Genomic DNA, 15966 nt, shown 5'->3' with positions numbered 1-15966 from the left:
AACCTCCTGGCATCCCTGTTTTCATAGTTTCCCTGTCGTGTCTGTTTTCCTTTACTTCCTTGTTCCGTTTCTTGGTTTCGTTTTGTCCACCCCTCGTCTGTTCCTTGTTCTGGTTTTCGCTGTTCTTATTTTCACCTGTGTCTGGTTAGTCTTTAATTGTCTTGGTTATTTAAGACCTGTGTTTGGTTTCACATGTTGTCAACTATTTTGTCAATTTAAGTTTGATCATGTGTGAAGTTGTTATTGTTATTGCCGATGCTATATTGTTATAGCATCTTTGTTTTATTTGTATACTTGGGTTGTGTGTTACTTTGCCTCAGTGTTTTCCACTTGTCCCTGTTTATTAGCCTCCTGTGTTTTTGTTACCCTCACTCATTAAATAGCCTCCTTCATTTGTGGAGAACATAGAGAACATGAGAATATAGCAGGAGGGCCTCACTGAATCGCTACTTGTTCTGTCTGTGTCAGCCCAGCCGCCTTCGTGCAATGGTATGCTCCTAGAAGAAGATTTGGATTATCTCCAGTTGCTAACTGAATGATTTGCTGCAACTTCACCCAAACAGCCTGTGGTACCTACCACCATCATAGATACCTTGTCAGTTCCTGTCTCTGGTGTGGAGGAAACCACCCAGCTAGTTCCCGCTCCCAGCATGAGGGAAGCAACACTGTTCCTGTGACCAGTGTGGAAGATGCCATCCAATCGGTTCAAGTTCCTGTTCCCAACGTGAGAAATGCCGCCTGTCCTGATCTAGTCCCTGCCTCCGGTGTGGAAGGTTAGTATCTGTGATGTAACATGGATGTCTCTGAGGTAGGATTAATGTCTATGAGGTGGGATAATGTTCCTGTTTTCTCCTGTGCAGCAGGCAAACCACACTGTGGAAGAGTAGGTCTGGAGACTCTCTTTTGCTGACAGATATAAGATATTCAGGAGGAGATGAGCTGAGCCTGCATTAGTTTCTTGAGGAAGTCAAGCCTTTTTTGGGATTTCCCTTCCTTATTAGAGATATGTATAGTCCAGGTAAAGTCAGGTAAAATGTGCACACCAATGAAATTAAATATCTCTACCTTCTCCACATTCTCTAAATGTATACAGAGGACAGAGTGTTCAGTGCACAGTGCACCTGTAGTTTTTATGCTGTTTAAATCCAGGTTGTATCAAGAATCCTCACATACCTGTCTTGTGTTGAATAATTCCTAGGGACATAAGGGGACATATTCAAACAAATAATTCCTTTTCATATAGTGTTAGGTTGGCTGGTGTCCCCCAAAGATGAAATTAAACCTACAACACTGGTTAGGAGGTTTTTGAGATATTTGTTAGTGAAGCGGTAATGCTTCAACACAACACTGTACACCTGTTCAGTAATGCCCATGCTTCCACACCTCATTCTAGACCTGTTCAGTAAATGCCCATGTTTCAGCAATGCATTGCTCACCTATACAGTAATGTGCATGTTTCAAGATCGCATTGTACATCTGCACAGTAATGACCAACGCTACACTGTTCACCTGTACAGCTATGCCCATGCTTCAACATTGCACTGGTCTGCTGTACAGTTATGCCAATGCTTTAACACTGCACTGTACACCTAAACAGTAATGTCCATTCTTCAACACTGCACTTTGCAACTATACAGTAATGCCCATGCTTTGAACCACACTGTACACATGTACTGTGCTTAAGAAAGTGAGAAATTGTTTAGGAAATTGAAAATAAAGATGAAGTAGTAAATGGTAGTAAATGTATTTTTATCTTCTGTTATGGTAGGTTAGACTATCACATGATCAACACAGAGGAGTGATTTAGTAGAAAGGCGTTCCAGCTGCAGGACTGTGGTACTATAAATGAAAGCAGATCTCTGCTCAGTGTCGAACTGTCCTCTTGTGCAGACAGAGGTAAGAATGGACATGAAAGGCATTATGGGGGAAACCTTGCTAACATGAACAATAGAGAATTATGAATCTGGTTGTTTTACATCTGTATATACTGAGTATGTGACTGTGTTATATATATGATATGAAAGGCATTATGACTGACACCATACTGGCATAATAACTGGCATTGATAATATGCTTTTTTAAAACTTCTCTTAATTGGAGCAGGTTCAGAGAGTGTGCTTTATGTATCATTCATTCCAAAAAATCGTGGATATGACATAAAAGAGAATGTTTTAAAAATGATCAATCATGAAACTGTAAAAGTGACGCTATTTCAAACCAGGGGTTTTTATCTGTTGTTAATGAAAAGGATTTGATGTATTTGAAGTATTTGATGATTTGGTAATTGCTCTGTCATATAATGATTCATAATAAATTATTTCATGTCTTAATGGTATCAAATTATTGATGTCATATTTATAAACAGATCAAAGAAAAGGCATAATGGACATCAGCCTACGACAACACTGGATGAGAGGAAACATTTCTCTTTGTTATGAACATCATCCATACTCTTGTCAGAAGATCATCTTTCCCCTGGTTATGAAAGTTGTGATGTATTTTCTAATTGGTTTTATTATATTTTTTACAATAATTGGAAACCTCCTGGTTATCATAGCAGTCGTTCATTTCAAGCAGCTCCACACTCCAACCAACTACTTCACTCTCTCTCTGGCTGTAGCTGATCTGCTTGTAGGAGGGGTTGTGATGCCTCCCAGGATGATACGCACTGTAGAGACCTGCTGGTATTTTGGAGCTGTGTTCTGTAATACATTATCGAGCCTTATTGTTATGTTATGTACTGTCTCTGTTTTAAATCTTGCTTTCATCTCTATTGAACGATATGTTGCAGTATGCCACCCCATGCTGTACCACAGGACTATGACATCTCATGTTACATTAATCATGATTTTTTTTTGTTGGAGCTATTCTGCTGTAGTAGGAATTATAGTCATGGAGCTAAATGCTCTCCAGCTTGAACACAATAGTAATGTTTTATGTAAGGGTGCATGTGTTACAGTAATAGGACCAGTGTCAGCTTTGATAGTTTCTCTGTTCTCTTTGTACATCCCCTCTGTTATCATGGTGAGCATATATGTGAAAATATATGTTGTTGCCCAGAGACAATCACGTTCAGTCCACAACACTCTCTCTCACTTAAAAACATCCAGAGGGCAGCCCACTGTTAGTAAGGCAGAGACAAAAGCCACTAAAACACTGGCTGTTATTATGGGAGTGTTTCTATCATGTTGGACACCACCTTCTATCTACACCACATATGTAGCATTTTCTGGTTATAATGGTCCACCACAAGTGATGCAGGCGATTTCCTGGGCTACTTTTTCCAATTCAGCATGTAACCCTATTGTGTATGCCTTCTTCTACCACTGGTTTAGAAAGGCCATCAAAATTATTTTATTAGGAAAAATATTTAGGAGACATTCATCAAGAATGAAACTATTCTGAGTAAACTGAGCTACTTTTTAATTAACATTTCCAATATAGTACTGCACTTACCTTAAATAATGGCGTGAAATTGTTTCTTTTACTAATATGGGATATATGCAGGAGATTGAAAATGAGTGCATTCAACAGTGACTTTATTAGGAGCACATATATTCAAATGGTGCCATATTAGACGCACCCATGTTATAATTATTATTGTACAAATATAATACTGATTGTTGGCATGAACATTTTAGTAGTGGCATGATAGAGGATGTTGCCCTGTAATGAATGTATAAATAATAGCAGGATTGCTGGGGCTTCTACACATCAGTGCTGATCCTGTGTTAAAAGTGGTCTACCAAGCAACAGCAGGTCTGTGGTTAGACACTAACTGAAGCACTACACGATGGCTTATTATAATTGTTGTCTATGGCAAGAGATGGGCAGTAGCATGTAATCCACCTGCCAAACCAGTTGTAAACCATGTCTGTATGTGGACCACTTTCTTAAAAAAATGTTTTTAAAAAAGCAAATAGAAAGTATCACATTTTATGACCTTGTTATATATCAGTCATATCTCTTTTAAAACATAAAGTGATAAAGTTATATATATTTATTTCCTATATTTACTTTGATAAGCAAAACTGCTGTACCTTACCAATAAAACATTTTAAAACACATATTTAAATCTGTTACATACTGACTGTTACACATTCATGAATGTTTGCTGATTTGCTGTATCACCTGTCACAGTTGAATAAACAGCAAACTGTCTAAATGAAATATAAGGGTGAGTGTCATACAACACTAGTAGATGCATCAATGCAACACACATTCATAAGGAGGAACAAGGGCTTTGTAACTGGAGCCATTTATAAAGGATTGTGTTTACATCTAAGTGACAGAGCATTTAAAGTGACACAGCAAACACTGAAACAATACAGAGTAATGCAAACACATAGATGTCCTGATGCACATTGAGGTCGTCAGCCAGATCTTTATTGTCCTGAGCAGAGAGAGATGGTATTCTGTAGTTTGTGATGTCTTACATGACTCTCCACATGGTGCAGCTTATCAATAACAAGAATAGATAGAAATTACACAGATAATATTATCTGTCTGTTCTTGTGTCTTGTCTGGGTCCTGTCCCTGATCTACAACTTGCCCATTCTGCTTGTCGGTGTCTCGTCCAAGTCCTGTGTTCTGTTTTGCATGCCCCATTGTTGCACACTTTAGTGGGCAGTTCTGTCATGATTGGCCAACCTCCAGGCATCCCTGTTTTCATAGTTTCCCTGTTGTGTATGTGCTCCTCTGGTCCTTCCTGGCCCATTGTTTGCAACAGCTGCAGGTCAGGACCTGCCAACTGCGGCTGTTACACTGCTGGACCCCCAGCCAGATCCTGTTCCTGGAGTAGCGGACGCTGCTCAGCCTGTCCCTGTTACTGGCACGCAGATTGTTGCGCTGTCAGTTCTTGTTCCAGGAGTGGATGAAGCCACTCTGAATGTCCACGCACATCATGCCAGGCCTGTTCTCATGGTTGCTCCTCAAGACTCCCCTGTGGCCCGATAGTTGCTGCAGGTGAGGCCACTGAGAGGCTTAGGACTCTTTCAGTCTCTCCTTCGGCCTCCCTGTTGAGCCCTCAGTCCCATGTAGCTCCTATGTGTAAACCTTGTGCAATTCCTGTAACGCCTCTGCCCCCTGAAGCTGCTGCGCCATCCCTCATTACTGCCCCCGTGTCTATTTCTGTTTCCTCAGTTCCTGTTTTGCTTGCTCCTGTTCCTGGTTTTGTTCATGTTTCTGTCCATACATCCATGCCTGTTTTTGTTACCATAGTGAGATCTGTTATCTTGTTTTGTGGCATCAGTGTTCCATTACCTGTTCCAGTACCCATACCCACGCCTGTGGTGTATTTTGTTTCTGTGCCTGTCTCTGTTGTGCTGAAAATACGTACCTCTGTCTTTTGCTTCTGTTCCTGTCCCCATTCCCACAGCTGTGCCCAATCCCAATGTTTCTCCTCTCTTGTCTCTGTGCCCACCTCCTGTTCCAACCATGTCTCCAGGACCACTTCTTTTCCCCATCTGGCTTCTGTCCCTCAATCTGTCCCAACTCTGCTACCTGTCCAGGGTTTAGCCCTGAGTCCCATGCATGCCCCTGGTCTTCCCACAATCCCTCTTTGTAGTCCTGCCCCTGGTCCTGTTCCTACTTTGTTTACTCCATGTGTCCTCTCATCTGTTTCTGCTCCTCAGCCAGGTCCTGTTTCTGTACCTGCTTGTGTCCTTCATGTTCCTGTGTCTAGACTGGCTTCCTCAATGTCCACTAGTTCCCCCTTTTGGTTCTGTCTCTGCTCCATGTGGTACTCCTGTTCCTACTCCCTGTCTTGCCTGACCTCCTGCCTCTGTTCCTACATCTGTTCCTGGTCCTTATCCTGTTCCCTGGGTTTTTGTATATTTTCCCTTGTCTGCTCCTGTTGAATCTCCTGTTTCTGTCTGTTGTGTCTTGTCTGGGTCCTGTCTCTGCTCCGCACCTTGCCCATTCTGCTTGTCGGTGTCTCATCCAAGTCCTGTGTTCTGTTTTGCGTGCCCCAGTGTTGCACACTTTAGTGGGGGGTTCTGTCACGAGTAGCCTACCTCCAGGCATCCCTGTTTTCATAGTTTCCCTGTCGTGTATGTTTCGTTTTCTCCGCCCCTAAATCTGTTCCTTAATTCTATTCCTTGTTTTGGTTTTCGTTGTTCTTATGTTCACCTTTAATTGTCTTTAATTGTCTTGGTTACTTAAGCCTTGTGTTTGGTTTCCCATGTCGGTTATTTTGCTAAGGTCATGTGTGAAGTCGTTGTCACTATTGCTGTTATCGTCCTTGTTTTATTTGTATACTTAGTTCGTGTTACTTTGCCTCAGTGTTTTCCCCTTGTCTCTGTTTAATAGCCTTCTGCATTTGTGTTCTGCCTCTCGCCTCATCCCTGCTAAAATGTTAGTCATGTATCGGAATTTGACTTTCTATACTCTGTCATACGAGATGACTGTACTCCGCATGTGTGTTTGCCCTCAAGCTCACAATCATTACTCATGGGAATTACTGTACAGGTGTACAGTGCAGTGTTGAAATGGTGTTGATGGTGAAATGGGTATTCCTGTAGTTCCATGAGCAACCTCAAAACCTGGCCCTCAGGCTATTTGAAATGCACATGTCATGTCAGTGAAGCTTGATTAGTCCACATGACAAAAGAGATGTGTGCAACACCTCATCCCTTTATATCCATCCCCAAGACACGATTCTAATGGATACTGTTCACACAAATCAATAGCTAAATACGCACACCTAAGTTAGATTTTCTGAATTATTTACAGCCACAGAGAGGCACACTGCACCAAGAGAATCCTAGCCATGCCCTCCACAGCACTTTTTTGGGGCCAGGGGCATAACAGAACCCAAACACTATCACCAAGGTTAAAATAGAGCTTCCTGTAGCATGAGCACTGTTTTGTCTTTTGACAAGGGCACCTGTCATTAGCTGCTGCACAGATTTAGTGAGGTGAACAACCAGTGGCTTGGCGTCACTCTGAGCAGTTCGGAATCTTACTTTATAATATGTTGGTCATATGCAAGAAAACCTATGTGTTTCTTCTTTAAAATCTCAGGGGCTGTTTGATCATATCTTTTATGACCTTATTACATATCAGTCATTTCTCTTTAAAAACAATAATATAATAACCTAGAAAGTGATATATATATATATATATATATATATATATATATATATATATATATATATATATATATATATATATATATATATTATATTTCCAGTGATAAGCTAGACTGCTGTCTCTTACAACTAACACTTTTTAAAACATCTTTAAATCTGTTACATACTGAGTCATCAGCCAGATCTTTATTGTCTTGAGCAGAGGGAGATGGTCTTCTGTAGTTTGTGATGTCCTACAGGACTCTCCACATGGTGCAGCTAATCAATAACAAGAATAGATAGAAAGTGGTCCACATACAGACATGGTTCAGAAATAGTTCGACAGGTGGATTACAGGCTACTTCCCATCTGTTACCATGGACAACAATTATAATAAGCCATCGTGTAGTGCTTTAGTTAGTATCTAACCAAAGACCTGCTGTTGCTTGGTAGACCACTTTTAACACAGGATCAGCACTGATGTGTATCTGTAGTCTAATTGTACAATTATAATTATAACATGAGTGCATCTAATATGGAACCATTTGAAAATAGGTGCTTCTAATAAAGTGACTTTTTGAATGTCCTAATTTTCCATGTCCTGTATATATTCCACATCAGTAAAAGAAACAATTTCAAGCCACTATTTAATACATGTCATACTATATTAGAAATGTGAATTAAAAGTCAGTGCAGTTGATTTTAGCAGATGATGCACTATTCTACTCAGAACAGATTAATTCTCGAGGAATTTTTCCTAAATATTTTGCCTAATAAAATAGTTTTGATGGTCTTTCTAAACCAGCGGTAGAAGAAGGCATACACAATAGGATTACATGCTGAATTGGAAAAAACAGTCCAAGAAATCACATGTAACACTTGTGGTGGACCATTATAACCAGAAAATGCTACATATGTGGTGTAGATAGAAGGTGGTGTCCAAAATGTTAAAAACACTCCCATAACAACAGCCAGTGTTTTAGTGGCTTTTCTCTCTGCCTTATTAACAGTGGGCTGCCCTCTGGGTGTGTTTAGTTGAGAGAGATTGTTGTGGACAGAACGTGACTGTCTCTGGGCAACAACATATATTTTCACATATACGCTCACCATGATAACAGAGGGGATGTACAAAGAGAACAGAGAAACTATTAAAGCTGCCATTGGCTCTATTATTGCAACACATACCCCCTTACATAAAACCTCACTATTGTGTTCAACACGGAGCATATTACGCTTCAGGAATATGATTCCCAGTGCAGCAGAATAGCTCCAACAAACAGCAATCATGATTAATGTAACATGAGGTGTCATAGTTCTGTGGTACAGCAGAGGGTGACATACTGCAACATATCGTTCAATAGAGATGAAAGCAAGATTTAAAACAGAGACAGTACATAACATAACAATAAGACTGGTTAATATTTTACAGAACACAGTTCCAAAATACCAGCAGGTCTCCACAGTGTCTATCATCCTGGGAGGCATCACAACCCCTCCTACAAGCAGATCAGCTACAGCTAGAGAGAGAGTGAAGTAGTTGGTTGGAGTGTGGAGCTGCTTGAAATGAACAACTGCTATGATAACCAGCAGGTTTCCAAATAATGTAAAAAATGTAATGAAACCAATGAGAAAATACATCCCAACTCTCATAACCAGGGGATAGATTATCTTCTGGCAAGAGTTAGAATGATGTTCATAACAAAGAGAAATGTTTCCTCTCATCCAGTGTTGTCGTAGGCTGATGTCCATTATGCATTTTCTTTCATCTGTGGGTAAACATAACATCAAGAATTTACTGTTAAGATCATTATGTAATAATATATTATCAAACTCAAATTTCAAAATTATTAAATACTGTTCCTAACTTTTCATTAACAACAGCTAAAAAAACATAGCTTGAATTCATGTCCATCCTTACCTCTGTCTGCACACCAGGACAGTTCAGCACAGATCAGAGAGCTGCTCTCATTTATAGTACCACTGTCCTGTAGCAGGAACGCCTTTCTACTCAATCACGCATCTGTGTTGGTCATGTGACATAACAATAACAGTGAATCAAAATACATTTACCAAATTTTCCTTCTTACACCATCAGCCAAACATTTCCTCAGTTTCCTCAATACATCTCTTGAATACCCTGTAGATTTAGGAGCACATATTTTAAAACAGGTATTTCCTTGTTTTTAGTGATTGCCAAATGGGATTGAGATCTGGGGGGTCTCCTGGCTATGCACCAAAAATGGCATGGTTCTCCGTCATGCTGGAAAATGCATTTTTTATCTCCAACTTGCTCCTGGATTGTTGGGAGAATTTGTTCTTGGAGGATGTTTTGATACTATTCCTTATTCATAGCAGTGTCCTTAGGCAAACTTTTGAGCAAACCTCCTTTGGATGAGAGATTGCTCAGGAATGGCAGAAGGCAGGTGTGAGTGCATATGTACGCACAGTGAGGTGAATGCTTTTGTAGGATGGCTTGGTGTCGAGAAGGGCCACTTTTCTCCCAGAAAAACAAGGACAAACTGATATTCTGCAGGAAAAATAGGGATTTTCTCTGATGAAACCGCCTTCAGACATAGAAGAAAAAGTGAGCGCTATCATGAGTCCTGTGTCATGCCAAAAGTGAGGCATCTTGAGACCATTCATATTTGGAGTTGCTTCTCATCCAAGGGACTGGGCTTGCTAAAAAAAAACCAGCCATTTCTCTTAATGATTTCCAAATTGCCCCTACTGTTCTAGGTGATGATTTCTTTTGGAGATTTTCTGCAGGGAAATTACTTAGCATTTGCCAATTCCTGGTTGGGTTTTTTTTTTTGGGGGGGGGGGGGGTGCACCTTGTGGTTCTGTGATTGTAGACCATGTCTATTTTTGACTTTGCAGAGATTACTGTTTGTCTCACTGTTGACTCGGCCCGAAGCACGGAAACAGTAGAGGCTGTGACTGGCTCTGCAGGAAGGTCAGGCATGGATCCTGATAGATATTGGACTCCTGGGAGGGGTCCTATGTTCGCAATAAGATTAAAAGTACTTAAGCTGGAAATCAAAAGACAGGAAGGAGCATGAGGAAGAACTGCTCTGAGTGTGAGGGTTTCAGGTGGAGGCCGATAAAGAGGTTGCTTTAATGAGTATGAGCATTGGCTTGGAAAAGCCTGTGTCTCTTCCTCAAGAAGTCTGTCCAGTGTCTCTTCAGTGTCAGTCACTGCCACTCATGCCAGAGCTCCTGTTCCTAAGCCTCGCTCCTCCAGTGCAGTGACCCACCCAGCTAGTCCTGTTCTAGAAAATACAGTGTTTGATGCAAGTGGGCATATCAGGTTTGTGCCAGTGTTTAGGGAGTATGAAGTATTTCCTTATCTTTGATCGCTACCACACTCAACTGGCCACCTAGCATTTGGTATTTGCTTTTACAGTGCAAACTTACAGGTAAAGCACAGTAAATATTCTCCTATTTGAATGTGGAGCAGATTATGACTTGGAAAATCTACCATTTTGAAAGCTTTTGAATTGGTGCCAGAAGCCTATCAACCGAAGTGTAGAAACACGCAAAAAAAAAAAACAGCCAAATCTACATGAAATTTGCCAGAGAGAAGTTTGTTTTGTTTGAGAAATTGTGTGCAGAGAGTGGTGTGACTATTTTAGATCAGTTTAAAGAGCTGATTGCTAGAGTTTAAACATTGTCATTAACATTCACCTCACAGATATTAACCATTAAGATCTTATACTATAGGTAAGTTTATATATTTAACTAGCTAGATGTAATTCCTAATTTGTTTTCTATCCTGCAGATTAGTTGAGCAAGTATTTAAATAATTTCTTTGAAGAGATTGGCAACAGCCAGCATTTGGATGATATCACAACAATCAACTACTAACAACTAGTTAGCTACTCTAAGAGACATATAGCATCTGTAACTGCATGCTTCCCCACCCCCTAAACCAGGCGGTATGGCCTGCCAGGTGGCTGTGTTGTTGTTGTTGTTGTTGACGACCAGGTGATATGGCCTGTCACATGGCTGTGTTGTTGTTGTTGTTGTTGACCAGGTGATATGGCCTGCCACGTGGCTGTGTTGTTGTTGTTGTTGACCAGGTGGTATGGCCCGTCATGTGTCTGTGTTGTTGTTGTTGTTTGTTGTTGTTGTTGACCAGGTGGTATGGCTCGCCACATGGCTGTGTTGTTGTTGTTATTGTTGTTGTTGTTGTTGTTGTTGACCGGGTGGTATGGCCCGTCACGTGGCTGTGTTGTTGTTGACCAGGTGGTATGGCCTGCCACATGGCTGTGTTGTTGTTGTTGTTGACCAGGTGGTATGGCCCGCCACATGGCTGTGTTGTTGTTGTTATTGTTGTTGTTGTTGTTGACTGGGTGGCATGGCCCGTTACGTGGCTGTGTTGTTGTTGTTGACCAGGTGGTATGGCCCGCCACATGGCTGTGTTGTTGTTGTTGTTGTTGCCTTGTGACACTTACCCATGTGATCTTGTTTCCCTTGTTTGTAACTATGCTCCTTGTTACCTTATTGCTTGTTTCACCTGCTTCATATTAACAGTGATAGTGTGTATATAAACGCTCCATTATGGCTCCTTTGTTTGTCGGTTGCTGTTCTCACTTTGTCCTGATTCTAGTTCGTATTACTTGTTTGTGTTTGTCGTCTGTGTTCGATAAACTGTTTTTTTGTGCACACAGCTCACATCTTTTGTGCTCCATGCTCACAGCATCGTGAGTCAGTATATTTACAGTAGAACAAGTTATTTATGGCTGTTTACTTCTGTAACTTGCAGACCTAGCTTGTGCCTACTGCTGCATGGGTGTGCTGTGACCCCTGTGTCTTCTAACAGTATGGATTCACTCACTCAGCCATTGTGAGTCAGTAAGTGTTTATGTGTACTGATTGGCCCCTCAACACGTTTCAGGATACACTACATAACTACACTAAAGCCTACATAATATGTGTAGGTTAATGGCTTTGGAGAAATGGTGAGCGATTTTTAACAGTCATTTTATCCTTGTTTAAAACAAAAATGATTTGACAGGGGATGTGACTCCTTCTCAGTAATGATTGTATGACTGATTATTTCATGCTGTGATGCACAGTAATAAAATGCCTTTGAGGATTTGTTTTTTTATTATTTAAAACAGACTTCATTCTTCTTATGTGCACCTTTCTAGAGTGCTGAAGTTCTATAGTTTGCTATACAAAGATTCAGAAATAGCTTTGAAAAGTATTAAAAATTATCTTTGTACAAATCAATTTCGATCTTAATGTATGTTGTATGTGTTTGCGTTACTGTATATTGGTTGGTACGCTGAACACTGTACACACATATGAGATGTATACAAATGACTGAAAACCTTTCAGAACACTGCTTAAGTATGGTACTGGAAATATTTATTATGAGTCGGTTGAGTTGACTTTTGTAGATGATGCATTATTCTACTCAGAACAACTTTATTCTTGATGAATCTTTCTAAATATTTCGCCTAATAAAATAGCTTTGACAGCCTTTCTAAACCAGTTGTAGAAGAAGGCATACACAATAGGATTACACAGTGAATTTGAGTAACCAATCCAACCAGTTACCTCCAAAACTTGTGGTGGACCAGTGTAACCAGTAAATGTCACAGTTGTGCTGTAAATATAAAATGGTGTCCAAAATGATAGAAATCCCCCCATAACAACACCCAGTGTTTTAGTTGTTTTGCGCTCTGCCTTGCTAATGGTGGGCTGCCCTTTGGATGTGTTTAGTTGAGAGAAAGTGTTGTGGACTGAATGTGAGTGTCTCTGTGCAACAAGATATATTTTCATATATATGCATAGCATGATAATGGTTGGGATGAACAGAGAGAACAAAGAAATGAACAAAGCTGACACTGGTCCCATGGCAAATGCACACACCCCCTCACATGAAGCATCATTAAAGTGGTCAGTGCCTAAATTGTTGAGCTCCATGATTGTAATTCCCACTGCAGCAGAGTAGCTCCAGCAAACACCAATCATTACTAGAGCAGTAACAGGAGTAATTTAATTTAATAATGTGTGTGTGTGTGTGTGTGTGTGTGTGTGTGTGTGTGTGTGTGTGTGTGTGTGTGTGTGCAGAGTGTACTGAGCTGTATGTGGGTATGTGTGTGTGTGTGTGTATCAGGGAGAGAGGAGGTAAACATATTTCTAGATGTAAGAAAGAGCCAGTGAAACTTATTAATACATCCAGCTCATACCAAACTCAAGATCACTGAGGTGTAGACTTTACTGAGCTCAATCTGATTTCATACACATGTCTGACCTGATCCTATCTGCTATAGCTACATCATACACCCAACAGCTGGCAGTCACTTCGAGCAAGAGAGAATTCTAGTAAGCCAATCACACACAATGAGAAGATTCCCCCTCTGCAAAATAACTGGGATATTAACACAAATACAAACAGGCAAACATTTTTCCCCTCAAGACTGAACTGCTTCTTTGTAATAAAGCTTATTCTTGATTTTTTGAATGCTTCTTGTGCTGTTTCTCACTTGTACTGAACCTAATTTGAAGAGAGAAATCTCTGACAGATATTTTGTCAACCATCGGACAACTACATATTGTCTCTGCCAAGCTCCTGTTAAAAGAAGCTTTCACTAATGATGACAAGTTTGTATTGTAAAACCTTTGCACACTTGTTCAAAGGGTAGGTTGTTTCAAATAGTCTATTAGGTGGCAAAAGCCGTGCACCACTTGTTTAAATAAAGGATGATAAATCCACCCAAATCCAGAAAACAGGTCTCTTGGGTCATTCCATCTCCAGGTGCTCCTGTTTCTGTGAAACAGAGGTGACAAGATGCTACAGGCATACAGTCTTCTGTAGTAATAGGACTGGATAATTAATTCTATATCCTTACATTCATTTTACTGTATAAGTAAAACATAGGAGAGAGAACATGATAAAGGAGCAATGTCTTTATTATTTGTGAATCTTTCAGTTAGATACTAACTTTGAATATGAGTATAGAAATTAAAAGAATCAAATAAAATTGTGAACAATTAATTTCTATATTAATTTATTAAGGTGAAAATTACTATGCATGAAAAAAATCAATTGGGAATAGCTTTTTTTTTTTATTAAAGAGAAATGAACATGTTGAAAGTATACTGTTGGCCAAACATTTACAAAATTATTGAGAGTATTCCAAAAAATAATACATGCATTCTATTCTGAACACAGTTCTATTCTTGAAGAATGATTTCTGAATATTTTGCCATATAAAAGAATTTTGAGGGCCTTTCTAAACCATGTGTAGAAGAATGCATACACGATGGGATTACATGCTGAATTTGAATAGCCAATCCAACCAAATAAATCAAATAATTGTATTGGCCTACTTAATCCCTGAAATATAATAGTAATACTGTAGATAAACAGTGGTGCCCAGGACAGCAGAAAAACCCCCATAACAATGGCTAATGTTTTAGTGGCTTTTCTCTCTGCCTTATTAATGGTGTTTTGCCCTCTGGATGTGTTTATTTGAGCATTTTGTATTGCACGCGATTGTTTCTGTGCCACAAGATATATTTTCAGATAAATGCTTAGCATAACAATGGTGGGGATGTATAAATTAAACATTGCAATCACCAAAGCTGTCACAGGCCCTAGAACTACTAAACACGCCCCCTCACATTCAATATCACTGTAGTCTTCCAGGCCTTGAATACTGAGCTCCAGAAACACCATCCCAAATCCCACAGCAGCAGAAATACTCCAACAAACAGCAATCATGAATACAGTAGTGAGAGGAGTCATTTTACTGTGGTACAGCAGAGGGTGACATACTGCATAATATCGTTCAACAGAGATTAATGCCAGATTTAAAACAGAGGCAGTACACAACATTAAATCAAGACTGGTGTGTATTTTACAGAATGTGGTTCCAAAATACCAGCAGGACTCCACAGACAGTATCATACTGGGAGGCATCACAAGTCCTCCTACAAGCAGGTCAGACACAGACAAAGACAGAATGAGGTAGTTAGTTGGTGTGTGGAGCTTCTTGAAATGAGTTATAGATATGATCACTAAAAGGTTTCCTAAGAGTGTAAGAAGTATAATGACGCCAAGGGCAAAATAAGTCATAACTCTCACAGCCAGCGGATAGACAAATCTCTGACAAGAAGTTAGGATGATGTTCATAACATAGAGAAATGTTTCCTGTGCTCCTGTTTGGGCTTACGTAGTCCTTTATGTCCATTTTATGTCACATGTTCCACTGTGAAAAGAAATGATGTTAAATTAAAGAAACCATCAATTATGTTTAAAAAAAAGAAAAAGAATAATTAAAATCTAAGTGTGCAAGAAACTCGTAAATAAATAAACGCACAAACACTCTGCTCAAGCACTCCTCCCTGCTGGAGTCGTGATACCGTGGCGTTTGTCACTGACCAGAGTGAGAGAGAGTGGGGAGGGTGCTCATCCAAGCATTTGGAAATTAGTTAATGGTTAATTTTGTTTTAAAAAATAACTGATCCTTGTTTGTGTGTTATTCAGTCCAGTCTTGTTCTGTTTACCTTAATTGGTCTACTGGAGCTGTGTTACAAATCTTCGTGATGTGTTTTATTTTTCAATACCCCTGCCCTGTGTTTCCCTTTACTACATCCCTGTCAGTCTGTTTGCTGTGTGCGCTTCGCCATTAAAAGATGAAAGAATACTCTTGTTCATGTTTAGCATATCATCAATATATATTTAAGCCTTTTTATTGGGAAAATAAAGTACAAGTCATTAGTTTAGTTGCATATTAATCTCTGTTAACAACACTGTTTTTTATCCCAATAAGTGCTACCTGTGCTTTTTTAGCACCTCCTTTGCACTACTAAATGCTCATTCTCTTGGTAATAAATCATCACTTTTGCCGGAATTAATAATAGACAATACTACTCCCAT

The 15966-nt window shown here is 39.8% G+C and overlaps 2 protein-coding genes and 1 pseudogene across 2 annotated transcripts; 1 reads left to right on the top strand and 2 right to left on the bottom strand.

Moving 5' to 3' along the window:
* Positions 1-2376: 2376 nt before the first annotated feature.
* On the top strand, positions 2377-4074 carry LOC113587389 (trace amine-associated receptor 1-like). Its single transcript, XM_081723376.1, has one exon. It carries the CDS (start codon positions 2383-2385, stop codon positions 3403-3405), a length of 1023 nt encoding a protein of 340 aa, XP_081579502.1. The 5' UTR covers positions 2377-2382; the 3' UTR covers positions 3406-4074.
* Positions 4075-7263: 3189 nt separating this feature from the next.
* LOC113587386 (trace amine-associated receptor 1-like) lies at positions 7264-8835 on the bottom strand. Its single transcript, XM_081723372.1, has one exon. It carries the CDS (start codon positions 8817-8819, stop codon positions 7797-7799), a length of 1023 nt encoding a protein of 340 aa, XP_081579498.1. The 5' UTR covers positions 8820-8835; the 3' UTR covers positions 7264-7796.
* A 5406-nt stretch (positions 8836-14241) lies between these two features.
* LOC113587385 (trace amine-associated receptor 1-like) lies at positions 14242-15277 on the bottom strand (annotated as a pseudogene).
* Between the last annotated feature and the right edge of the window lie 689 nt (positions 15278-15966).

Source organism: Electrophorus electricus, chromosome 2 (genome assembly GCF_041902795.1).
Source record: "Electrophorus electricus isolate QZ-2024a chromosome 2, ASM4190279v1, whole genome shotgun sequence".
In the NCBI taxonomy this organism is placed as follows: Eukaryota; Metazoa; Chordata; class Actinopteri; order Gymnotiformes; family Gymnotidae; genus Electrophorus; species Electrophorus electricus.
This window is presented reverse-complemented; position numbering and strand designations above follow the sequence as displayed.

Coding starts and splice junctions, on each gene's coding strand:
- LOC113587389 (XM_081723376.1), top strand. CDS start 2,383: ATGGACATCAGCCTACGACAACACTGGATGAGAGGAAACATTTCTCTT.
- LOC113587386 (XM_081723372.1), bottom strand. CDS start 8,819: ATGGACATCAGCCTACGACAACACTGGATGAGAGGAAACATTTCTCTT.